At 39.8% G+C, this 27,429-nt stretch overlaps 1 protein-coding gene across 4 annotated transcripts in view; it reads right to left on the bottom strand.

Annotated features, from left to right (window-relative positions):
• FAM193A (family with sequence similarity 193 member A) overlaps positions 1 to 27,429 on the bottom strand; it is a 98,709-nt gene that overhangs the window by 4,270 nt on the left and 67,010 nt on the right. The window contains exons 19-21 of one of the 4 annotated variants that reach the window (XM_042812574.1): positions 26,326 to 26,407; positions 20,690 to 24,041; positions 19,072 to 20,361 (exon numbers count right to left, since the gene is read on the bottom strand). In XM_042812574.1, coding sequence (XP_042668508.1) covers positions 23,948 to 24,041; positions 26,326 to 26,407 — 176 coding nt within the window. In that variant the 3' untranslated portion in view covers positions 19,072 to 20,361; positions 20,690 to 23,947. Of the gene's footprint in view, positions 1 to 19,071; positions 24,042 to 26,325; positions 26,408 to 27,429 lie in introns of all 4 variants that reach the window. The other 3 variants (XM_042812575.1, XM_042812573.1, XM_042812577.1) reach the window with 3 other exon arrangements.

Below are 27,429 nucleotides of genomic sequence, written 5' to 3'. Positions count from 1 at the left end.
AGGCAATTTTATTTTTGTAATCAGGCAAATTATCAGAACTCTGAAGAAGACTCAAGTGTCCTCCTTTGAAATCAGAAAAGGAACATAAACATTTTTAGGGAAGACTTTCCCCTCCTTTGCTCAGGAACTGGGAAGGGATAGAGGAAAAAGCTGAAAATGAGCACATATGGATCTGAAGGCAATGGATACTGTAACTTGTAATAGCAACAATATAAAGACATCTTCTCCTTCACTAGTAAATCACCTTGAGAGTAACCACAGATTCATGTCTTAACTGTTATCTACTGGGATTTCCTTCCACTGTAAGTCTAAACGAGTACTCAGAGGAAGAATGTCTGTCATGAGCATTCCAGGAAATGTTACATCCTTTGGCATTTCAAGATCTGAGTTCTAAGCTCCCTGAAGATAACAAGGCAGGGATCAGATGCCACTGCAAGACAAAGTGGAGCGGGGAATTATCAGGGAAGGGTCAGAGTCGGAAGCCAAAGACACTGTGGTAATTATAAATCCATTTCTCATTGTTAACTGAACAGCTTGGGTCACATTCTAACAAATGAGATACAGACTACACATAGAACACAGAAAAAGGGAACAAAAAGAAACATATGCAGAAAGGTTGCCAAACAAAGACTAAATAAGCTCAGCCTTTTTAGGTAGGAAGAGAGATGACTAATGCCTTAAGTTATAAAACCATGAGTGAACAAGAAGGTAAACGGAGGATTATTTGTCGTTGGTTTTCATCATGCAAGAATTTGGCATCCACTGGAAAAAACCCCACAGAATTACTGCATGAAAAGGATTAGATTTGGGAATTCACTGCAGCGGGATGTTTGGAGTAGCAAAAGGAAGAGTGGTGTGAAAAATGAATAGATGAATTGAAGGAAGAAAGGTCTTTTGGATTGTAAGCACAAGTGAGGATGCGTCATCTGTCTGAGGAAGTCCCTCAACCACTAATTGAAGAAAAACAGCAGGGAATCCTCAGGGAAGCTACATTAGCAACAGGCCAAACAGTCCTCTCCATGTTATTCATTACTGGCCTCTGCCAGAGGCTGAGCCCTAGGACCTTTACCAAGGATTGCCCCTTTGACAATTGTATATTAGCATGCACAGAAAGGGAGCAGTGCTCCATACTGCTTTTTGTTTCTGGGAGGTTCCTACTGCAAGGTCAAGGACTCCGGTTGGGGATTTGTGTAATTAATTTTAATTCTGCTCATTCTAACAAGATCAGAATATCTGGAAAACTGATAGAACAAAAGTCAGATTAGCAGATCACATAAGTCACTCTTACAACCACGAATCATCTGCTAGTGCACATATAGCAACAACCGTTTGAAAGACAAAGTGCCAAGAGCCGGATGTTACAAACAGCCTTATGGATCCAGGTACCCCTACTCAATTTTTCCCAGAATATGCCCAAAAAGGGCCAATCCAGGCAGCAATTCCACTGAATGGACAGATATGCCTATGATACAAAGCAAGCAGATGGTTGGCTTCTTGCATTTATTTACACTGCTTTCTTCTCTTAAATTACTCCCACGAATTATAAAACATCTGAAAGATTAACAATTAGATTTTTATTTAATTGCAAGACACCTCCAGCTTGTCTGTTCAGGAGAATGTGTTTATTCAGTAGAGTGGATCCTAATATACCACCAGCACAAATATACAGCCTAAAACTCAAGTTTGCTGTATCAATTTTTTTTTTTTAAGAGGGACCTTTTTGAGCAAGACATTCTAATTGACTCGCAAACACACCAGTGAGCACAGCATTTGGTGAAAGTACTCAGAAAAGCCCTTTACAGTAGGTAGACTTAAGTACAGTCTGACAATGCACCTTGATTTGGCTAACAAGACAGAATAGCAATTCAAGATACCTGTGGTGCCACACATCACTCTCCACCCACCTCTCTGAATAGACCAGAGCAACGTAGATATGAATTTTTAGCATCTCCTCCACATCCTCCACCCCCAGGATTTTTTCTCTGTATGCCCACTGCATGACCTGGAGGAAGATGCATGTTTTGTGGTTTCCTATTGCCATAGCAAAATGAAATTCCCTTTGGTTAACCACCTGCCAGCTCTAGACCATGGCATTTGCTTCAAAACCCATGCAGGCAGTGTAACTGCCTTAGGACTTCGTCCACAAAATACTGCTGTTGGAGATTTGCTATTTCTAAAAATTCAGTGATGTTGTACCTATTACAGTCATTTTCTGGAGTTATTTGAACTTGCCCCCCCCATTTTATCAGGGTAATTTTGAACATGACCATGCAAGAGAACTGAACGTTCACTTCCTCCTCTAGCTTGCTGAAATTCCCTGATTTCATCACACGCAGCATGCTGCAGAGCCTAAGGACACTGCACAGGAAGCTGAGAAGCACACTTTTTAAACCAGAGCCAAAGAATAACAGCTGCACGGGAAAGTCTGATATATGCTTTGCTGTAACTTATTCAAACAAGCTTTGCAAATAACCATGACCCAGGGGGCACATGCACACAAGAACACCTCAATTTATCATGAAACTCGGGCTGACAGAAGCAATTCCTGCTGGCAGTTATGAACTTCTCCTAGAACATCACGTTTTTAAACTTGTCACATCACAAAACTTGATGCAACAGAGAAACTCACCATGTCTTATCTAATATTTGACTAGGGGTTGCAAACCATTCCAGGAATGAAAGAGGCATTAAGAGTCCTGTTAGTCACTGTGATACCATAATGCTTAAGTGTTACTTAAAGGGGGTACATATTGCATGTTTATAATGAATAGTTCAGCAAGTTCTCAAAGAAGTGACAATAAGAATCACCTCAGGTGACTTGCCTCAGAACTGACCCTTGAGAAACCAATAACACCAGAAAACCTAAATTGTGAAATTAAGGGTGAAGACATACACCTCCTCCTCAGCCTCATTTAAATAACTTTAAACACACTGGCCTAATGCATCTGTAGAGGAGCAGCAAATCTTTAGGTGTTAAGTTAAAGCAAACTACCAGCCACATTAATCTCTTGCAGAAATGCCAACTTCTTCTGTTATTGCATTGCTACCTACCAGTACAGTTCTGCTTGCCTCTATGCTGAGAGCAACCAGAATCAAAATCACAGCCCCATTACTAGGAACTGCAAACATACAGTGTTACTTACAGCTTCTCATTTTCATAAGATGAAGTCCATCTTTGGACTCCAAAGAGCATCCATAAATGCACCAGACTACATAACATTGCTGGGCACTTCCATTCATTCATTCAAAGAAATAACCAAGCCATTCTCTGTCCCTGGACTCCCCTGACTGTATAGGAACAGGAAAGGGTTTCTCACATTTCCTTGACAGAAACATAGAAGCATCAAATTCACTCCTGAGACAGAAGTGCCAATGTCCAAAATAAAAAGCAGTGGCTGCATGCTAAAAGCTGTTACAAAATCATCAGTGTTAAAGCAACCCTTAAGGGCTGGCGTCACCGCGTAACCAAGAGGACTCAGAAGCAATGTGGAAATTCCATCCTTAAGTCATCAAATGCGACATCCCCTGGCAGTTTTCATCACTAGTACATCACGTCAAAAAAAATCTTTCATCTTGCAGTGTGGCCTCTTTTATGGCTTGTTACTTGAACATTACGTATGCAGTTTTTTCTAGCTTAATGTTCAGCCAGAGGCTACGACTTTTTTTTTTTTTTTCAAGTAGATTTTCAAATTCTTTTGGGTTTTCCCCCTTGTCTCCCCATCCAACTGCTGCAGTCTGTACCTGCGGTCAGAGCTGCTGTGTGCTAGACGTTATCTCACAGTCACGCAACCAGGGCTCTGCCTTATCTCACAGCCATGTGGGGCACATCGTCCATCCTGAACAGGTTCCTGATGCTGCTTGTCCCCCAGCCACCAGGCCTACGCCAGAAGCTTACAAACAATGGTGGCTACTCTTGTCATTTTCAGTAGGCAATCCATGAACCACAACCAGGCTCCTGATCGTGTTTCTGAGCCCTACAGACACACAGTGCTGTAAAGGCTTTGGAGAGGCAAGACAGTGTTGAAGCAGTGCACGGACAAAAGAGAAGTGACCACACCTGACAATTCACACTGTATCAAAACACCTTTTTGCCATAATAGTTTCTTCTTTCTCCCACTCCAGCCTGCTTGTAATACTTTCAAACAATTCCTCTCTTGACTCTGGCACAAGCCATCTATCCAAAACAGAAATGTACACAGCAGCAAACATCAACACTGCAAAAACTCAAGGGGAAGGATGAGGTAGAGAAGATTGGAATGACAATCTCCTTACATGCAACATCACCTAAACTCCTTCACTCTGTTATGTGAATGATAGTTCTAAAGCATTAAATCCAAGTGGTTTTTGTCCTTTTCCTTGCTTGCAGGTAAGAGGTTTGAGACCTCAGAGCCTTTGAAAGATGCTGACTGATAAGTGTGGGGACCCAGTGCAGGCATCACACATGGGTGTGCTTCCACCTGCAAGCATGGGGACACAACAGCATCCTGGTGGGTGCAATTCCTGGGTATTGACAACAGCCACCTTCAGACCTGCTCCACATCCACACAAATTCTGACAGCCACTGTTACGACCTCCTGGAGCAGGGGGAATGGGGCCTCCTTAGCCATCAACTAAGCCCTACATAAAATGTAGTATAGCAGTCAGACCTAGAGAGATTATAAGAAAGGTATGAATTACTATAGAAAATAAATACTAACTTAAAACTCGTAGAAGTAGTAATTGGCTATTTTGCCAACCAACACCAGAAGCAGGATTTGACCCTTCGCTGATTATCACAAATCTTGAGCCTACTTATCCCCAACAATGAATTGCAAAAGAATAGGGCTGGAAAACCTCAGATAAACCCGAGGAGTCAGAGCCAACCAAATTAAACAAAAGGAACTGCACAGGAAGAGACACTTCCAACAAGATGCAGCGTCACGCAAACCCACAGATTCTTATTTTAATCTACAAGACTTTCTTCTTTCTAATCAACACAAAAATTTGTTTTTGTTCCATGAGGATGTTGTAAATAGTGTGCAAAAATTCTTGGATGTGAGAGAAAACTTGAACAGCTTCAGATGCTCCTGGACAAGACAGCATCTAGGCTTTTCAACAAAAATTCCAGTTTCAATTCTGATTTTGTGTAACCTACTCTTAGGTCTTGTTCAAATGATCCTTTGTACCACTAAATTGAACTAACAAATTATTACCATCCTTTAACAACCTGAATAGTGAATACAACACACAACTAATGGTTTTTTTTCTTCGATGCTTTTACCTATAAACTGTTGTATAACACAGAATTTTGTTTTTCTTGACCCCCAAGGACAGTTACCAATTAAAAGTGATGACTCACTGTCTTTTGTTAATAAGTATTACTTAAAATTATCAAATTGAATCAAATAAGAAACTCGCTGACCATTACTGACACAGCAGTATTTGTTTGCAATATCTAAAATCAGAGATAGCATGTTAGCAGAATGTCTACTAGATAGCATTATCTTTCAGCAGAAAAAAATAAGCCTAAGACTCGCAGAGGAGAAAGATAAATAGCACACAACCAGAGATAACCCGCAAATTCCCCAAAACTGGTCACCAACTGGAACAACACATTAGTACAAATGAATCAAACCCTGATTTTGTACTGATGCTGAAATGAGTTCACATTTTAGTAAAAATAAACAGTAGGCACTGGAAAGAAGAAAAGGATCAAGACAGGTAGGCAACAAATAACAACTTGAAAAAGTTTCCAATTCATTCTCATTTGTAGTTCAATCTCGTCAAAAGTCACAATGACCCCAGTGTACAACCTCTTCAGCACATGCACGGCCTGGATGAGATCTCCTGCTATTTGAGCTAATTGTTATGCAGGTGAAAGTCAAGTCCCTCACCCCCACCCTCACATAGATGAAAAACCCTAAGAGGAATTGATATGAGACTAAGCAAAGGCTGGCTCTTTGAGGCAGAGGCAGTGGAACATCTTGGGATTTCCTATTCAGTGTGTGCATTCCCATTGCAAAGCAGTGAAATTCTCAGGGCTGTGAAACTGTGCCACTTATGTGATCTTTCAGACAGTTTTGGGGAGGGGGATAATTCTGTGTGACAATTCTGTTGCTGTGGTTTGTAAAAGATGGTTTCCTGCCAGGCTGGGCCTTCAACACAAGTTTCATAAGAGAAAGAAAAAAAATGAAAAAGGTCTGACAAGCAAGCTAGACACAAGCTTAGACTCTCCAGGAAACCACAAAATAACCTTTCTGAAGATGGTAGAATGTGCTATTTCTACACACCTTTATCATCTTTTCAGACGAGTGATGGAGGAAGAGTGAGAGAGGAGAGCTGAGCACAAAAGCAGAGATGAATGAACACAGGCATGAAAGAAGCAACAAGTGGGAAATGCCAAGCCCTACTGAAGTCAACAGGAATTTCATCAGCAGCTTCATGGAGCTGGGGCTGCAGCCGAAGATACAAATCCTTCAAGACAGGAACAAAGACAGACGTCCAATGTCAGCTTGGGAGCATTGCATGGAAATGCCCCAGGATAATAGAGCAACCTACGCATGAACAGTAGGCTGGAATCACCAAGCTGGCCAGAATTACTGCAAGATTAAGCCACCACAACCAGACTGTGGTTGAGGTATGCTGATATTTTCAGCAAGCCTTCTGCATAGCAGGGAGGGCAAAAGGGTGGAAATTGTTAGCAGGATTCTCTTTGAGCATCACTAACCTTCACCGCAAGGGTTTGAAAACCTCGTGGTCAAGAGCAGAGGTTAGCCTCAACACTACCTGTGTTAACGTGCTCTATATTTGCTCCAGCTCAAAAAGCTGTAACTGAGAAACATATAGCTTGTGGAACATAAGTATGAAGCAGAATGGTTCATCTACTTCATTTGCTTTTGACACTTAAAACTGGGCAAGATTTCAAAAAGAGAACAGCTAGGTGAAAGCATTTGTATCAGATTAATGGCTCTCAAATGTCAGTGAACTCTTACCCTCTGCCTCGCCTCATGGCTCACGTTCATTCTCTAGCAGTGAAGAAACACAAAAAGCTGCATTCATTAGGCCAAACTCCAGCTTTATGTTACACATTTGCACTGCTGGACACCACACAAACTTCCAGTTATGACTACTAAGAGCTAGAGCACAATCAAACACTAAAAATGAAGAAATATCAGTTGGTCAAAACCAGACCCTCATCTGACAAAGGCAAAATACCATTTTGCAGAAATTATCAGAATGCTTGCACCCCTTGCTATCATTTTTCAAGATTAGGTGAAAAAGCTCTACAATTTTCTACAGCCAACTGGCAATCTAACAAAGAAAACAAAATGGAATATTTAAGCCTAATAAACACATTCCTTAGATATATTTTGAACATTTTAGTCTTTCAATCAAGTGACAGATCCTCTTCAGCAGTAGTTCCAAATATATTCATGTTCTGCATTCAAATCACATAGCGTTTATATTTATTTATTTATTTTTGGCAGCTACTACCTCAGCAAAAAAAATTTGCTTTGAAAAAGTTTTTGTTTTTGTTTTTTTTTTTTTGCTCCAAGTGGAACAGTAAAGCCATAAAGCCACGAGGGGAGAAGGAAATTTCTTCTTCGGAACAGTAGTCAGTTTATACTTCTAACACATGCTGCTAGCTTGATTCATCAACTTCACTTGCTACAAAATTGTTTAGTCCAAGTCTAAATGAGTCTCTGGCTTAAACATGAAGAGGAGCCAGCAGACAAGGTGAGATGCCCCATACTCAGCAACTCTAACTTTCAGCAAGTCACCTAACTTTGCAGTTTATCTCCCGTTGACCTTACAAATGTCATGCATGCCCTCAGCATGAACAATTTATATGAAAAGTGCTAAGCAAGTGTAAAATAATCTTATCAGAGCACTTTTTTTTTTTTAATACTTGTCTAAGTAGCATATACTACAGATAAAGGTTACTGGGGTTACAAGTATAAACACACTCAGAATTAAGAAGTTGCTCTCTCCAGCAAAGCATCAAATCAGTTCCTTTGCTTACATGCTATGGCTGCATATTTACATCATCACCAGGAGACCCTTGCCTCACACAAAGCTTAGCATGGACTCCAGGCATTCTCAAACTGGAATCGTGAGGGGTTGGAGCTCAATAATCTTTAAGGTCTCTTCCAATTTAAGCTATTCTGTGATTTTATGAGGTACGTTGCAGAGAAATGACAATAAAAATCCTTCATTCTTTGCCAATACTTTGATTCCTCCCCCCTCCTGCTGCCTCTGGTAGAACACTGCACTGCCTTCAGCTGAGGTCAAGTTGAACCAAGGCCGAAGGCCAGTTACAGTGTGCTTGCATAAGACAGCCTGGCTGGCTGCAAGCTGCCTCTTTATTCTTCCAGCTTCCAACTCTGGCTCAGACCTATTTTCCCTTAAACGGTTTTCAGCAGCTGTGCTTCTCCTACTTTGCTCCCTGCAGGTGAATCTGAGTCATAAGTCAGCAAACTAAGAAAGTTACAGTAAGATATTCTGGTACTGTCAAAGCACACAAAAAGGTCTATCTCCTTCTTGAAAGTGATTCCCCTATTAATAAATTGTTTCTACCTTCATTTTGTATCCGCATACAATAATATGACACAGCAAGGCACTCCATCCCAAGGGTTCAGAGCTTGCATCAGTCTCTGGTCTATTTTATTGCAGTGTTTTTGCCAGAACCAAGCATTGCAAGGCATGTTCTTCTGGCTATAGGCAGGGACAGTGAAGGAGAACAAACCCAAGCAATTTGATCACTCACTCTGACAACAGCTGTTGCATAGTGCATATGCAACAGCATAGACATCGGTGTGACAACAGACAAGTGCTGTGCCATAAGAAGTACATACATTAAAGAACATGGGCCCACCTCTGGAGCTTTTATAAAAGAAATTCCATCTGACAGAAGTTTGAGGAGTTTGAGGAGGAAGGGATAAATCACAATGGTCAGCTGGTTTCTCTTTTGAAAGATTCTCTCATACCATGCAGAGCAGACGTCCCTCAAAGAGAAAGGACAAGAAGCTACTGAGACACTACAGCAAGTGAGCACATAGTAACTTCCACAGCTATGGAGAAGTGCTATGGGGAAGTGCACACTGAGCTCCTAATAATTGTTCTAGGATAGTTCCTCTTCAGATAGTCAGGGCACTGTTTAGGAGCCATCACAATCTTACTGGAATTCACCTGAAGTACCCTGGATTTCTTATAATTATCAATAGTTGATGCACATATCTGAGTAGAGATGAGGATGTGGGATGAAGGAACTGCAGTCTTCCAGCTTCTGAGAAGAGGAGGAGGAAGTGACAGGTCAGACACTATCTGATTCTGCTCCTTTATAATGGAGAGAGGAAGAAAAATTTCTTTAGTTCTTCCTCACTGGGGACTAATTCTCAAGCTCACTACATGACAAACAGACACAATCCATCACATAGAAAAGCACTGAACATAAGCAAAAGCTGGACAAGTGGTTTCATCTTGGGACTGGAGGTCTCCAGCATCTTTATCAATGATATAGTGGGATTGAGTGTAGCTTCAGCAAGTTTCCAGACAACACCAAGCTGAGGGATGCCGCTGGTATAATGGAAGGAAAGAATGTCATTCAGAGGGACTGGGACAAGCTTGAGAAGTGGGCCTATGAGAATCTCATGAGATTTAACAAAGCCAAAAGCAGTGTGTTGCACATGGGTTGGGGCAATGCCAGGTATACCTATAGACTAGGATAACCCCCTTGACAGCAGCCCTGCAGAGAAGGACTTAAGGGATCTGTGGACAAAAATATGTATATGAGCCAGCAGGAATATGCTCTTGCAGCCCAGAAGGCCAACAGTAGGCTGCTAAAAGAGGGGTGGCCAGCAGGGCAAGAGGAGATTGTTCCCTTCCATTATGTCTTTGTGAGGCTCAACTGGAATACTGCAGAAAGGCCAAGGTTCTCCTGCAAAAAAGAATCAGAGTTGTTAGAGCAGGTTTAGAGGAGGGCCGAAAGTTGATCAGAGAGCTGGAGCACCTCTCCTATGAGAAAGGCTTGTTCAGCTTGGAGAAGAGAAGGCTCCAGGGAGTCTGATAGTGATAGGAAAAAGAGAGACGGTTTTAAACTAGAAGAGGGGAAACTTTGGTTAGATGTTAAGAGGAAAGAACATTTTACTCAGAGGACGGTGAGGCACTGGAACTTCTCTGCACTGGGCTCTTCAGAGAAACTGTGGATGCACCATCGCTGGAGGTAGTCAAGGTCAGGTTGGATGGGGTGCTCAGCAACCTAATTTAGTACCTAATTAAGTGGTTGGCAATCCTGCCCACAGCAAAGGGGTTGGAACTGGATGATCTTAGAAGGTTCCATCCAACTCAAGTCATTCTATTATTCTATCATTCTTTGATATCAGAAAAACTGTTAACACCACTTCTTCTCCCCATCATCAAGGCTTGACATCAGGGATATGGTGGCTAAATATTATTCCCATAATACCGTAACACTGAAAGGCCCCTAACCCTTAGAGCCAGCACGAACACAGCTTCAACAATACAGTAAAATATCTAATTCAATTAGGATAAAAAGGGACTAACAACTTTCATGTGGAAGACACCCAATCCCACTCTTTTTTTTTTTTTTTTTTACTAACTCTTCCAGTATTACAGAGCCTCCTCCTTTAAAGCTTGGACGCAACTGTTATCCTGGAAAAAGTTTCTTAGTAGAAGTCATCAGCATCCTGCTGCTGCTTTGTAAAATAGCAGTGTTTTGATGTAATGCCAAAGTAACCATTAGCACGAAGGGGTTTAAAAAAATAAGCATACAAGACCACTCTCCAAAACTACTTACATCATATTAATTTTACATCATAGTAATACCCAGTTTCAAGGAGCTAACCTACAAATACAGGAGAATCAGCACAGCAAAGGGAACAAACCAGACAAAAAGTAGGAAAATGAATAAGAATACGAGGAGCATCTCAGCAGTTCTCAGACCTTTTAATCGAACCACCAGCAAGATAACTCCATGTACATGTTCCAAATTCAACTAATAAAGCAAAGCTGCTGCAACTACACGCTTACACCCAGTGCTACAACAGGAGGCAGCTGAGCTGGAACAGTGTGTGTCTTGAGACAATGGAAGCTTTTGAAGTTGAAGTCTTTTTCAGACCCTTCTTGACACTGCAACATTCTCAACTGAGTACATGCACTCATAGAAGCTTGCTTTAATGAACTGAAAGCCTCAACTTCCCATTGGTGTGGCAGCTGGACTTTTTCTGCAATGGAAATGATTGTCTAGGCAGCATTTGCGTAGGGCTGCAGACACCAGTGAGCTGTTCAAGTACCTTTCATAATAAAAATGAAACTATGAGGAGAGACCATTCATTCTTTACCTCTGAATCAGGAAGTCCACTCATTCAAGCAACCATCAGCCCACACTGCAACTGCAGCATTCACACCACCCCTTACGTTCTTCCCCCAAACATTAACTCACAAAAAGCTGTTTCAGAGGTGTCCTTAAGCTCACCAGGAAAATCAGTGGGGGCTTTTAGTAATGCTGCTTATAGTAGCCTAAGGTCAACAACTAATTTCATCCAGGGAAAACCCAATGCCATTTATTTAGTATTTTCTTTACTTAACACACAGATCGTGTAGGTCAAAAAAAGGAAAGGCCTGAAACAACCATGATGTACCCAAAGTGGAACAATATTCTGTGTCAACAAAGAACAGCCCACAACAACATTGACAAACATATCACACTGCATGCCAGTTGCTACACTATTCTGACGAGAATAAACACTTACCGCAATGCTTACAACACTTTGTTACATAGTGTAACCTCCCATAAGAACAGAATCTCTATCTCAAGACTGAGCTAACCCAGGAACTTGACCATCCAGCATTCATTAATAGATACAAGTTATTTGAACACAAATTGTCAAGAAAAGTTGCTGCTTTAGAAACAGGAGAGCTGGATTCTGTTCTCATCTCACTGTTCCCAACCACTAGTTGTGGTGATAACTAGCTCACTAAAAGGAACATCAATGGTTTGAGATGCATAAAAGGTACTAAAACAATTCCAAACAGCCCAGAACTCACGAAAAACAGTCCTTCCTCTACCACTATCACAAGGATAGATGAGGAACCATGAAAGGAGAAATAAGTAGGTAAAGACAGTGGAGATTTAAAAAAAAATGCGTGGAGAGAACAATCAAAATGAAGAATTGGGAATGCTGCTTCATTTACAAATCCTTTAACAGCAAGAGTTAATACATGTCCAGAACTTTCTTAGGTGCCTTTTTTTTTTTTTTTAAATGTAAATAGAAAACTTAGTGACACAAAAAAAATGAGGTAAAGCTAGAAAATGAACAATAATTACTAAAATGCCAATTTATTACAACTAATAAGTCATTACACAGGCTGCAAAAAGAAGTTGCAGCTTCCATCCTGAAAGGTTTCAGGCCAAACTGAGTAAACATCTACATAATTTGATCCGTTCTCAAAGCTAACCCTGCTTGGAACAGTTGCATTAGAGAATTCCACAAGTCCTTTCTGACCTGAAAAATCTTACCCTGTGCTCCTATTCTGAGATTTTTTCTGGTTTCAGCCTCTGACTGAAGAGACCATTCAATTTTTCAAGGTTTGCAATATGGACATGAACACAAGCAGCATTCAGAGTTAAAACTCCCTCTGTAACCAAGTAACTATTTTCCCCAGCAAAATAGAAGCCATCTTGTGATCACCTGTTGCCAAGTAATGCAGCAGCTTTGAGAGAGCAGCAGAGAGCTGGCAACAGCCATACAGTCTGCACAGGGAAGGTGCTTGAGATCACCTGGTGTGGCCTTATCTCAAACAGAGGGTGCAGGTTTGGCACCACAATAGAAGGACAAGAAACTATTAGAAAGCATCCAAAGGAGGGCTACAAAGACAGGGAAGGGTTCAGAGAGCGAGATGTGTGAAGAACAGCTGAAGGCTCCTTATTTTGTTCAGCCCAGAGCAGAGCTGAGGGGAGGCCTCATGGTGGCTGCAGCTCCTCACAGGGAGCAGAGGAGCAGCGCTGAGCTCTGCTCTGTGTGACAGCGACAGGGCCTGAGGGAATGGCATGGAGCTGTGTCAGGGGAGGGCAGCTGGGGGTGAGGGAAAGGGTCTGCGCTGAGGGCGGTGGGCATGGAACGGGCTGCCCAGGACAGTGGGCACGACCTCAAGCTGTCAGAGCTCACAGAGTGTTTGGACACCACTCTCAGAAAGATGGTTTGAATTTTGTGTGGTCCTGTGTGGAGCCAGGGGCTGCACTCCATGACCCTTTTGGGTCCTTTCCAAATCAGGATATTCTATGATTCTGTGATTTCATCTGTAAGGAAAGCCCAGGCTGTAACACATTACACTTCAGTGCCCTACCAGATTTCAGGGCTTACTGCCACTATGAAAATTGCTGCCTATGCTCCATGTTTGCAATTGGGCCGGATTACAAATACAGTAGGCAGCGATGCTGCGACTTGGCACCTTGCAGCATGCATGGCCTAAGTCCACCTCCTGGAACTGTCAAACCCTGCATGTGGCAGGGGGGTTGGAGATTCAAGATCCTTAAGGTCCCTTCCAACCCTAGTCATTCTGTGATTCTGTGAAGTTATTTAAAACCCGGATGAAGTTTGAAATAGTCCTGATGCTGATCTCTATTCATGAGAAAGCATCTACTGCTGGCAATGGCAGACAGCAGAAGATGACTGTGAACATAAACAGGAAGCTCACTTGGCTGCAGAGCAGATGAACTTCTGTACAGGCCACACCATTCTCACTATGGGCAGAGCATTTCCTTTCCAGGGCACCTCTTACAACTAGGGACCAAAAGAATGATACTAAAAAAAGGAGCAGAAGTATTTCAACAATTCATCCTAGGGGAAGAACAGTACATAACCTCCAGATTTTGAAAGGATTGGATCCACAGCAATTACTCCTGTGGTTCCAACAGCTGATACTCAGACCGACTGTATTTTAAAGATGAAGCTTCCACAGTGTAACCAAACTTCCTCGGTTACACACTGGGCAAGCAGGAGATCGCTGACATGAGCATTGCTACTTCAGCAAAAGGTACTCAAATATTTCAAGTTGCCTGCTGGGTCTTATCATTCCTGAAAAACTTGCAGCTTTTGCAATCCCAGTAACCCCACTTTGGCTAATGTAAAGCAGTCAGTACGCTCACATCTTCTGCTCAGATTACGGCAACTCTCTAAAAGCATCATACCCTCTTTACAGAAACCTAGTATCCTGTGTTTTGTACTGTTGGATAAAAGGACAATTATTTCCTCAACTAAACATTCCATAAAATCAAAGGTAATGGAAAACTCCTTTTCTTTTTTAAAAAAAGTAAATCGAGTGTCAAATTTCATATTGAATTCTCAATAAAAAGCTTGAAGAGGCAACTTTTCATTCTACTGGAATAAAGTTATCCTTCCAGACCAGGAGGCCTACATACACTTGCCACACTATTTGCATATTCCTTGTCTCCTTCCCTCATGTTAGCACAGCAATAGGTGATTTCAATTCTCTATACACTGCTCAGAGGGAAATGGCAAGATTTAGCTGCATTAGATGAATCCATTCTGAGCTGATCATCTGAAATTAGCCCACTCTATGCAAATGAGTACATCTGCTATGAAACAAGAATCCTCACTCAATACAAAACTCACTGCTTCTAATGAAAGTTCTTAGTTTCTCTCTATAAGAGAAAGTAAGGTGAACAAAATAAGTCACGTGCTTTCTTGGAAATTCATTTCTAGTGGGTAGATATAATGATCACTGTACACAGTAGACAATCACTGCTTGAAGTCACATTTATACCATAGCTGAACTCCTTCCACATATTCAACATGTAAGCTGTAACTACTTCGTACATAGGATGGTGATATTGTAGCAGTTAAGTCCATGCAGTACTGACCCCAGAACACAACCCACAGCATTAATTAGCTTTTAATGCTCCTATCACCTCATTTGCTACTAAAATTTGGCATGACACCTTTCAGATGAAAATTTCCCCCTACCTCCATTTTGTGCTCCACAGAACAAGCATCCTTCAGAGACATAAAAGAGCTATTTAATAATGATTAAAACATCTTTCCATGTAGAACAGTGATATGTAGTTTTCAGATCACTTCACAGTTCCCACTCCCTCAAGGAAATGTGGTGACAGGAAGAACTGCAACCAAATCAACCTGATTCCCTGATGTGGTAAGACAAAAGACAAATTTACTAAAACTAGGAGCAGGAAGGGAAAGGTGCACAGAAAAACAAAGCACCAGGGGTCTGTATTACTTCCTGGTCACAGCTTTGAGTTAGATGCTTCCTGCTTTATCAAAATCTTTATGAAATGACAGAAGACCAGCAGATCAACAGTTCCTACATACCTCACTTCTCCAGCACATGAAATGTCATTACTATGCTTGGAATGAAGGAGCTAAAAAACACCAGACCTCTTCTACGACCACGTAGAGAACAGCTAGGAATTTTACTTCATTTTGACCCTATCAAGCTTACTCACAACATGGTCTGGCTATGGTACAGGCTGCTACATCTGGTTTTAGCCAAGCATCGGTCCACACATGATAAGAAATGCCATGGCATAATTGCAGCCTTACAGGCACATGTGAGACAACAGTGTAACCAAAGAAACTAGAAAATGTAGTACTAATTCCTAAGATCTATTGCCACAAAGCCTCTACAGCACATCATTGCTTACACAACCCAATTTCTTCATAAGTACTTTCAGAAAACCTCAGTCACAAGGTCTGTTTAAAAGCAAGAAGGAACAACTTGTTGAGACAGCTTGGGATACAGTGGCTTAAGTTGCACAAAAGAACAGAACATTTGGTACATAGAACACCATGAAGCCAAAAGCTCAAATGCTTTACAGCTCTGCAAAAATCACCTCTTTCTTTTCTTTTAAAAATTGTTAAATCCATACCCTCTACAAGATCTCACAACATAAGTCAGGCATGTAATCCAGCCACAGGTCTCTGCTGAACTGGGTTTGGTGTTTCAAACTCCCATAGCAACTCGGGCAAAGCAGCTCTTTGCACCCTGCTTTTTCTATGAGAAGGAAGAAAGTGTCTCCCTCTTTCCTGGCCCAGTTATTCCAGCTGTACACTGGTCTGGGAAGTCAGCCAGTTTGGAGATATTTTAAATATAACTATTCATTAGTAATTATCATAATGAAAGACCAAATCTCAATTTGGCAATTTGCTACTGAATTACAGGAGTAACAGTAAATGAGAAATACTGTCAAAGCAGGTTGAAACAAAAGCTTTTTCAGAAAGTAAATGGATTAAATCAGTCCTCTAACAGAACAAAGCAACTTTTCCAAAAAGCTGCAAGCCATAAAAACTTGCACTCAAAAACTTCTTCATGCTTTACAATTCAAGTTACAATGCAAAAAAAAAAAAAAAAAAAAAAAAAGGAACTACTAAAGACTTCATGATGGAAAAAAATATCCGTTAGTACACATTTCAGAAATATTTTTAAATTATCTTTTTTCCTCTTCTTCATTTACTCACAGCTACCTCATTTTGGTTCTCACAGAAGATAAAATTAAGTGCACGTTTATTGAGCATAGCCATGAAATAAAGGGTTCTGTAAAGTTTAGGCCTACAAGATAATGTTTCCACAAGCAGAAAAATATAAAGAGGAAGTAGGATCTGAAGTCAGCATCTCTAGGCAATGTTTCAACTCGACACATTCAAAACAATGTTATCTTAACGCCACAGGCCTGTTACTTCATTTAATCACACACTGAAACAGAACATCAGTTTTCGTACATGTAATTGAAACAGGTAACATGCATGCTTTTCTCAATTATGTTGCATTATCTCCTGCAATCTAACACACAGAAGGCATTCCAGACCATACCCAAAGAGCATTAGGCTTTTGCTTTTCTCCTCCTCAGTCATTTCAAAACACTATCACTTCCACAATTTCTCAACCAGCTGCCCTGTTTCCCCATTGGGCTACCTTTGTTTGGTTGAATCTGTATTGCCAGAAGTATTATTAAGAGTGTCAACTGCTATAAAAAAAAAAAAAAAAAAAAAAAAAAAAATCAATCTAAGGTATAGATGATAATCTCCCAGTTTGAACACATAAGGTTTTTTGTTAGTTTAAACAAGAAAGCTGAGCAACAAGCAGAATCACCCAGCCAAGTCTAGAGATTACCATCTAAGACTGTATTTGGGCTCCAGCTCCCAAAATCTCATACCTTTACATGCTCACATACTGCTGGTATGAGAAAAAGGAATTGGCAAGCAGACCAACCCCTACACCACATTATTTAAAAGACTGACATTGAGAAACAAACATATCTTTATATGGGTAATAACTTCATTTTAAGACTTCTCTTCTGTGTTTAGTCTACTTGCATGCATCACCATGCAGATTTTGGCAATATCTCGAGCTAGAATCTCTGCCCAGACCTAATCCATTCAAGACTCCCTCAGTTTCTATGCCTAAGATGTTCCAAAGCATGCAGAAATGATGTTCCTATTGCACAAGCATAGATTGATGTAAAAAAAAAAAAAAAAAAAAAAAAAAAAAAATATTTAAGTGGAAAAAAAAAAAACACAAACACATCAGCTACCAGTAACAAAAGCAGGAGACTGCAAATTCCGACCAAATAAGATGCCAGCTCTCTCTAGTAACTCAGCTGTGGCACACAATGCCCAAGAGGGCAATGGTCAAGAGGAGTTTAAAAAGCATTTCAGAAAAGCCATTGCTACAATGATCACAACTAGTGGTCTTCGAACCGAAATTAAGAAATATTTTTTTAAGAGAGTAACACTTCCGATGTTGCTTGAGAATTATTTCTCATACCACTCAATCAGTACACTGGCCTGCTTAATTCTCACTTTCTCACCTTCTCATCTTCCTGTGTAGCATTACAACCCCAGCTGCAGCTCATTAGAGAATTTCAATACCATCTGAAACTTCTTGCAACTTTACATGTGCCTTATGTCAATTCTTTCATCATTATTGGTGCACAGCTACCAATAATGCTTTTGTATCAGTTTACAGAGCAGTAAAATACAGTCCTAAGCAGGTAAGTGATGTATTCAAAACCTACTTCTTGCAAGTTGACAAATTACTATAAAGTGTTTAACACCTGGCATAGCTCAGATAAGGAGCAACACATTACATAGCAGACTAAAGCTTTTTGCCTTTATTCTGTTCTCACCCACTCTCTATATACTTAGAAACATCAGGCCAGCTAATCACAGATTACACAGAAACAACAGGCACTCCCAGGTTTATTTTATTTTTAAAAATGTACAGTCATTTTACACAGTGAAGATACCTCTCACTCAAGTAACATAACTCATGGTATTGAAAGAATAAGCTTTTCTACAGAAAAGCATTCAGAAATTTTCCCCACCTGGTGAAATATGTGAAGTATGATCAATGTAAATGACACAGGCTCAAAGGCAGCTGGGAGAATGAATGACTGAAACAGTTTCACTATAGACCACAAACGGCTTGGGCAAGTAACCTGCAACCCAGTTACATTATTGAAAAGGTTCATCAATTCTTTAAATGGACTTTTCAGATAAGCCCTCAGTCTCAGAAAGAAAGACTACCTTATAAAGCTTGTAAGATGGATGACAAAGAAAGACGCAAGTAGAAGCCGCACATAAGATGAATGACAGCAAGCCATGTTTCCATTATGCTTTTCAAACAGAAGAGCCTGTTCACTTGCTAACCAGGAGGCAAAGACTTAATCTGCTGGCTGCTATAGAAAGTAAGAGTAAACTCAATTAAGAAAATTGAAAATATGACACTGCATAACAGAGCAGAGGAAGGCAAGAGTACCACTACTCCCACTTTCAGGAAACAGTTCAAGCAATCACATCTTTCACAGTCAGCAGGACTGCAGAGCTGTGGTCTCACTTACAGTCATGAAAATTCACTCAGTAGAGCAAAGAACTTATACCCTGATATAATCAACATATGTCAGTGAATATGGTGATGAAATGCTATATAAAATTTATCTTTCCCCACTAGTCTGTTAAAGTTGGTCCAAGAAGAGCCATTTCTCTCAGAATTTGGCTACTTCTTATTTGCTCTTAACTTATCAGTGCCTATAAATACCTGAAGGGACGACAGAACCAGTTTCTTCTCAATTGTGCCCAGTGCCAGGACAACAGGCAGAGGGAATAACCTGGAGCACTGATCTATCTGAACATCAGGAAATGCTTCTTTCTTATGCAGGTGGAGATCTGGCACAAGGACCCAAAGAATTTGTGGGGTCTCCTTCTGGAAAAGCTTCAAAAGATGCCTGGGCCCTGGATGGCTCTGCTGGAGGCAGGAGTTGGTCCAGAGGCCCAAACTACTCTCAGCCATTTTGTGAACCTGATCCTGTGAAAATAAGGCCAAAAAAAAAAAAAGAAAATTAGAAAACCTCAACTTAACTGCTCTTAGCTGCACTGCAGAATCCAGTTAATGGTCAATTAACAAATGGACAAAAAAGCTGCAAAATGTCCTGAATACAGAGTGTATGAGATAAGGCTTATATATCCAAATACATGATTCTGAGTGACTTGATTCCCCCCACTTTTTTGTTTTCTTGGAAGAAGAGGGCTTTGCTGTTTAGGTACTGCCAGTTAACAAAAAATCACTTGATGTAGATGAATGGTTTGCAGCACACAATCTGTTGGAGCAACAGCAGGCAGCAATACAGTTATCCGGTCTGATGAGTTCAGCATCCCAACCTGCCACTCTCCAGAGCTCTGGATTTCAATCCTGTACTTGAGACATAAGAAAAAACCCTCACACAACATCATGCTGCTCGCATGCACAAGACTACTATCCCAAACCGCTGTACTAACTTGAGTCAGCTGTCTTCTTGAAGGAAAACAAAATTGGAAAGCAAGTCTAGACATCTTTCCTTCAGAAAAATCAGACTTGCGTAAGCTGTGACATACTTAATGTGGAATGCATGCTAGTTGACATAATGTAAGCTGCAGATAATCGCAAGTTAATTACAACAGTATTTTATTAATTTTACCATGTAATACTATGCACTCTTTTTTCCTCCACAGGTACCACACCTACCTACTGCTTCCTTTTATAATAAGCTGAATGTAAGTATTTTTGCAGCAAAAATGTTAGCTTCCTATATGTTCTTTACCCTTAACATATTTGAAATGATCATTTTATGGCTATTAGGGCCTATCAAAGAGATGCTGGCTTGAGTTCTCTGTTTAGCTTTCAGGAAAAGGGGTGAAGAAAACAAAGGCAGGTGTTGAATCAAGATTACCAGATGCTTATCAGAAGTCAGTTTTCTGAGGATTTCTAGAGAAGAACTATCAAGTTGCTCTCTTGTGGTATGTTGCACCTCTGCAGATTTGTGGATTGCTGTACTTCTGTCACACAGATGTACTGGAATGAACATTTAGGTTACAGACCCAGATTTCACACCAACTCTTGGTGACTCTGCATAAAGAATAGCTAGTGACATAATATTATGTATTCCTGATAAAAAAAATACATTCAGACTGGTAGAAGATTTACAAAAAAGTAACTGTGGAAAACTCAGAGTACATGATCAATACACACCTTCTTTAATCTTCATTTTACAATTTCTATAAACCACAGGACAGAAATTGGACACTAGCCACTTGAAAATCCTATTTGTAACTACCATCTTTGTAAGCAGAACAATAATATTTCTTCTGGACAGCACAGTTATAGAAAAACAAAGCTTTACCTGATGCATTTTTCATCAGCTTATGTGGATTCAGAAGGCAAAGACAGGTACTTTCTTCAATATCTCTAAGCACTGAGCTGGAGGAGGCCCAACAATACAGCTAAAAGCTGCAAAGCTGAAACTGAACACAAAAATGTGAAGAACAGAAATGATGCCAGAGGTCTGGTGTTATTTCTTTGTTCAGTTGGAAAAACAGAAAAGAAAATAGAGAAGACATCTTCCGTTGAACAACAGTTGTCTCAGAAAAGAGCAACAGCAAAAAATTTACTCCATTATAATGTATTTAGAGGACTCTTCTACTGGAAGTTCTACTGGAAGTACCTGAATGTACTGTCTCTGGATTTAATACACCTGAAGTCAAAAAGCATTTTTGTCCAATAAGACGCCTTAGTGTTGCATTTCAACATATTTCACATCACTACTTGGGCACTAGAGAAATATGCTCATAATTCAGCAAATCCTTATTAAAACCATTTAATGAGCAAAGTGGCAGTAATTAACTCATTTGCCCAAGGCCAGAAAACTCATAGAACTCAGTTTATTACTTTTAAATCTCATGCCTCCCAGACCGCTCTGCACTTATCTTCACTTAATTAAGAATTGAGAAAAACAAGACTTGCCTTTAAGTTTTCATCAAGGTGCAACAACAGATCCATTCAGATTTGTTCTTCATGCTTTCTGTGCACTGCATGCAATCACATCAGTTATACTAATAACAGACAATGAAGCTTCAGGCAAGTATATTTGAAAAAGATAATTAATGCAGACATATATTCCCCTAGGATTTCCAAAGGAGGCCTGTTCTCCTAATTGAGGATTTCAAAATAAGGAAAAGCATGTCATAGTCATGCATCATTCATAACATCTTTGTTAACAAAGAATACAGACTACTTTTTCCCCAATTTATTAGCGGAAACTATAAGGAGTTTTCTAACCCCATCAAAAATAACTCAGTATTCTTCAAAGCTTTCCTAACCTAGAGAAAATGGAATCCACATCACTGTTTGGTCACATGACATCAACTCATTTTTCCACTCCATGCCCCAATTTTAGAGCAGACATAGAGGGTACAAGTGATGACATACACTGCCACCTTGTGTTATACTTTAGAACTGAGAAAGCCTGCAAGGATTCCCAACACACCCAGCTTTAGGTGTTCTAATAGCATTTTTCACAGCTGCTGTGCCATATTAAAAGCATCTAAACTGTTATGTAACCAAGACTGAATTCAGGCTGCAACAGATGCAAGTCTCAATGGCCCAAGAAACAGCAAAGCTCACTCTTCTCCAGCAATTGTTGCAGATATTTTGAACATACACAGTATTTGCAGACAGTGAAAGCTCAGTGGCATTGATACTAGCTTTTAGTTTTGAGATGCTCTTCCTTCAGCACAGGTAAATAAAAATATTGTTACTCCATTATATGTTACAATACTCCATTAAAAAAAATGAGGCTATGCTATTACTTTCCTCCTCATCTTGAACCTGAAGAGTAACAAAAAAGTTTTCCCCTTTAAGCCCCAGGTCAGTAATTTGATAATGGGTATTTTATCATCCCCTCCTCTACATAAGGAAGGCTGTAATCTCATTTACCTACAATGGATGAATGTAAACTGAGCAACTATATTCTGAACGAGAAGCACAATCCAGGATGGGAGCTCCAGGACCAGCAGAAAAGGGATATGAAATTGTAGGTGTCTCAGTGGTTTGTAGCCAAGGCAGCCCTCCTGCTACATACTGGCCTTAAAGGGGAAATGGAAGCAACAACTCATTCAACGTTCTCAAGTCTCGAGCCAAGTGTAGTTGTACTGTGTCTTGCAAAGCAGTCTCAAGCCCAGCAGCTATAGCACAAAATATGTTAGCAAGTAGAAGAAAAAAACGGCATGGGAATGGTTCTAGAGAATGAAACTAGTGGGCTCTGAAACTGCACTGTCCTTTCAAATATACATTGAATGGAAGTTTTATTTTCTGTAAAGAAAATAAAAATGGAAGACTGCCCTTATAAATTGGGTAAATACAGTCATCCAAATGAAACGTAGCTCTATTCTAAATAGTAGGGTATCAGAAAAACGTTTTTAAGTACAAGACCAAGACACTATGCAACCTGTAAAACACCACTAAATTGTTAAATACTTACACAACAGTAACACTGAGCCTACCTACTTCATTTCTACACTAATATTGCATTGGAAATATTTGCATTACCTTGTTTCTCAACAGAAGCATTACAGTAATTCACAGAATTCACAAACAACTCCAGCATTCAGCAGGAATCTTTGCTGCACTAGCAGAAAGCTGTTCCCATCATGTGAGGTGGAAAACAAGAGTTCCTACAGAAACATGCTAAAAATTAAGTAGCACTCACTGATCAATCCTGAGAGAACGTTAGATTCAGTGTAGAATACCACTCTATCCAAGTACATTTCTTCCCTCACCCCACCCACATAGAAAAAAGCAAGACACAGGTCTTCTGCCATACTAATGTATTCCATCTTTCAAAAAGAAAGACATGATTTTAATATTACTTAACAATATGTTAAAAAAGTAGCCAGTTAGGCTTCAGTGTTAATACAATTATACACTCTATAACAGATTCGATAGTGTGAGTACTGTTCTTTTTTTTAAATTTTCTCCATTCTGCAAGTATTCTTACACAAGCTGGCTACAAGTCAGGAAAAAAAAAAATCAAAACACAAATAGCGTAACTTGTACACTCTTAAACAGTAGATTGTGAAAGAACTGAGGAAATACTTGTCCTGTAAGAGCCTCTTTTTCATGAAGTCATGTCAGGAGAATTTTGGAGCAGATGAAAGCACAACTGACCAGGTCCATTCCTTTGTCAGGAGTCAGAATGACAAAACATAGCTAGATGCAGAAGTGACAGGAGCCACTGCAGATGATGCAAACTAGTATTTTGGCCTCCACCCAAGCCTAAGCAATTTAAAGTCTTTGAGGCCAAGGCATTCAGAAGGAGATGGAAAAGAGCTATTGTTTCATCTCCAACAGCATACAGCTACAATCAAGTAAGTCTCACTCACAGACTACAAGCACACAAGCTAACAAATTCAGGTAGAAAGTGGCAATTTTTCAGTCCGCAAGAATTATCAGGCCAAAGGGTTCAGTGCAGATCCACACAGCACTGGGGACAAGGCAAGGCAGCACTGGCTCAAGACCAGATAAGCTCTCAGCACAGCAGGACAGGTAAGTGGAGTTCTCGTTCATTGATTCCTGCAGGATTCCCTCCCCATATTGTGTCATTTCAATGTGCAGCAAAGGTGGTTTTTTTCAAGCTAAAATTGGACCAGTTGATGGAAAGTCTCTGCCTTGTCTGTCTGGCAGAATCCAAGCAGAACCTGAAAAAAAAAGTGAAAAGTGAAACTGATATATTTAAAAAAAAAAAAAAAAAAAAAAAAAAGAAACCCACCACTGATGGCATCCCTTTTCTGAAGGGCAGCTCCCATTCAGAAGGGCAAAACTTCACAAAAAAATTTATTAAAAAAAAATGACTTGCCCATTATCCATGTAGATCAGAAACTGGTTGTTTTAAACACCACTGTATTGGCAAGAGCAATTGGGAGAAGAAACAAGGAATACTGCATATTTATCAGCACAGAAGCTCACTGGGTGTTAACCAAAACCAGAACTGACATGACTATTTATCAAAAACCCTGTAACAACAAGAATGAATAGTAGGTAATTGATAAAGCACAAGAGTCAAGGGCACAGAGCACTGCTCTTTCCTCACACCAGTCTGACTACAGCAAAGTGGCATTTGGAATGAATATTTGAGGAAAGGGTGTTTGTAATACAGCAGACAAAGAGTCCACACACTAGAAAAAGAATCTTTAGCACAAAAAATCCACTTGTATTCACTGGGCACAATGCATACTTAGGGAGGATCTGTTGGAAAAGGTTGGCATGCACTAAGAAAAAGGCATTTCAGAGACTGTTAATTCATGCTCAGGACCTTTATCAAGGTCTGGTGTAGCTTGTTTGGGCTAGAAGTTCCATGACAGCATCAAGGTAAACTCCTATGTGAAGGAGTTCCCTCTATGGAAGGCTACATGATTTCTCCAAGAACTGAAAACCAAGTAAGGGGAACAGACAGAAGGGAAGAAATAGGAAGGGTACAATGGACAGTCAAGTAGATTTCTTTTGTTCCTTCCATGCCAAAGTTAGAAGCAGTTTGCAAAATTAATTCTGAAGTCAGGGTGTAATAATGTATTACTCTGCTCCAAAGCAACGAGAAAGGACGATAAATTAACAAAATCAGTATAGAGAACAATTCCTGTGGAGCTTACTGCCATGAAGAACAAGCAATATTTTTGCTTATTATTATTATTTACTTATGATTGCCTAGAACAGCATTTATAGGGGCATTTCAAGCACCTCTTCCAGACATGAAAACTGGCATGTGTGCAAACTGTACAGTTACCTCCTCACAGATGAAAGTTAAATAGATTGTATCGAGCTGATTAACACTCATAACTGTACTATTTAACAGCTGTTCATCTGCAATCATCTATGGCAAACTCCTGTATAAATTTCAGCCACACTTTTACATGTAAAGAACACATTTCTTCACTAGCACTGTTTAATATTTGTCACGTTCCAACTATAAAACCTTTCAATCTAAACAGCTAAATCTGTTAGCTGGTCAGTCACTCAAGAGTATTTCTGGATATTTTAAAACACTAACACTGATTTAAATAACATATGAATTTTGTACAGGAATACTCAGCACAGAGAAGCAGCTGTCCTTTGCAAGATTCAGATGTGTATTACTGCCCAGCACACAGACTATCAAAAGTATGTAAGAAAAGATTCCATATCTATACGGAAAGCCTGATTTAAAAAAAAAAAAGCCCTATTCTTTAAAATCAATGGCTTTAGTTGTCTTGTGAAACAACCACTGATTCTAAAGCATCCAATTACTGAAAGTTTATTTATCTATAAATCTTTTTTTTAAATCATGATGAAAAACTTACTAAGAAGTGTTCATGGGCAAGTAGCACAGCCAGCTCTAACTGAAGAACATACATGTGAGTAGTTTACAGTGCTATGGAAGAACACACTGTATTATGTACGTATGAGCTGTCTGCCCTTACCTGAAACACTTAAACATAAATAACGAACTCCAAAAGCAGCCAAAATGGAAAAACAGGCTCAAGTACCAGCTCATTTTATTGTTACTGTCACTGCACTAGCATAAGCATCTCCTCTGTCATTAGTAGAAACTAATATTTGCATTTGGGCTATCTCTATTTTATGCGCAGTATAAAATTCCAAAGTAATAGCTCCCATAAACATGTAAAAACCTCATGAAATAAAACTCATGAAATATTGAAAAATAGCATCTGAAATGTAAAAGTTACTTGTCCAATAAGTAACACCTTACATAGTATTTATCACCTTCACTTTAAAAAAAAAAACAAACAGTAGCAAGTATTTTGTCTGTATTTTATCCACGTGGATAATAAAAGAAATATTCCAATTTTGCTTACAGAAAAGAAAAGATAGCTGGGGATATTCTGAAAATCTTGATGAGAACATTGGGGACACAAAGACAATCCTAGGGTCACTAAGCGTAATGGAGGAACCACAACAGCTTTCCATGCAGGAATTACAGAACTTTACCTTTTAAAATACTCCACTTCTCGCTCTGTTTCATCCATTTCCACACTGTCTAAATCAATGTCTTTGGGTAGAAAAACATCATCTACAAAGGAAAAAGGATTACATTACATTAGATTTCACAGGGGAAGGAGAGAGAAGGAAGTAAGAAAAGTAAGAAGCTGATTTTATTTTTTTTTTAAAGAACTGTCTGAGCTTTTTAGACCAGTGATTATTCACATTTAGGCTGAATTAATACAAATTTGTCATTGAAAATGTGTTCTTAAAAACCTCAGACTATTATCTCCGCTCAATCTTTCAAGGAGTTACATTGGAAACAAGGAAGAGACAAAGTAATAGAATTTACTGATCACATGGATTGCAGAAGATGCCGAAAGCCTGGAATACACATGAGAAACATCAAATTATAGGAAGAGGCAGGTAGGAGATCGTGCTTGACTGCCTGAATTTCGATGGCTTTGCTACCATAAAGGCAGATTTAGAAAAGACTGAAGAAATTGTATTTCTAAAGAAAAAACTTAAAGAATTCTGGTTTTGTAGAACTTCAGTTCCCCTCGGGGACATCACAGGTTGCTTGTGCAAGTCACACTATTTGTGAGCAGGATTCTTTTCCAAACATTATTCTGATATTTTAACACGGTCACAATTGAGCATCAGCTATTGTAGCTACTGGTATACTATACTGTCCTGGTACTTATTTTTCTTGTACTTTCTATCATAGATACTTCAGAAAATGTGATTTGCAGCAGAAACCAATCTCTTTCCTCTTTCTTTTAATTCTCCCTTTGCATCATGCACCGTTCTCCTTTCTGAGGCAGACTCAGAACACATTCCAAGACAGCAAGACTCAAAGCACACAACTGAAAACACCTAGCACACAGCACTACTTTCCAGAATCCTCGGAACTATGAGAGCAGATAACTCTTCCCTAAAGACTTTCCTGACAGCTCAAAAATTACGTATTTTTGCCTTGCAACTTACTTCTGAAGAACCTGAAAGCCCTGTGCTCCCTATATCCCAATCTCTTCAAAAAGAGGAGTCAGAATGCTCTGCCAGACTATTTCTTCAAGAAACTGAGATCATACCAGAAGCAGTGTTTGAGGACCT

The sequence above is a fragment of the Centrocercus urophasianus genome, unplaced genomic scaffold (genome assembly GCF_019232065.1).
Source record: "Centrocercus urophasianus isolate 14NV4802_14NV808 unplaced genomic scaffold, USGS_Curo_1.0 seq_13, whole genome shotgun sequence".
Classification (NCBI taxonomy): Eukaryota; Metazoa; Chordata; class Aves; order Galliformes; family Phasianidae; genus Centrocercus; species Centrocercus urophasianus.
This window is presented reverse-complemented; position numbering and strand designations above follow the sequence as displayed.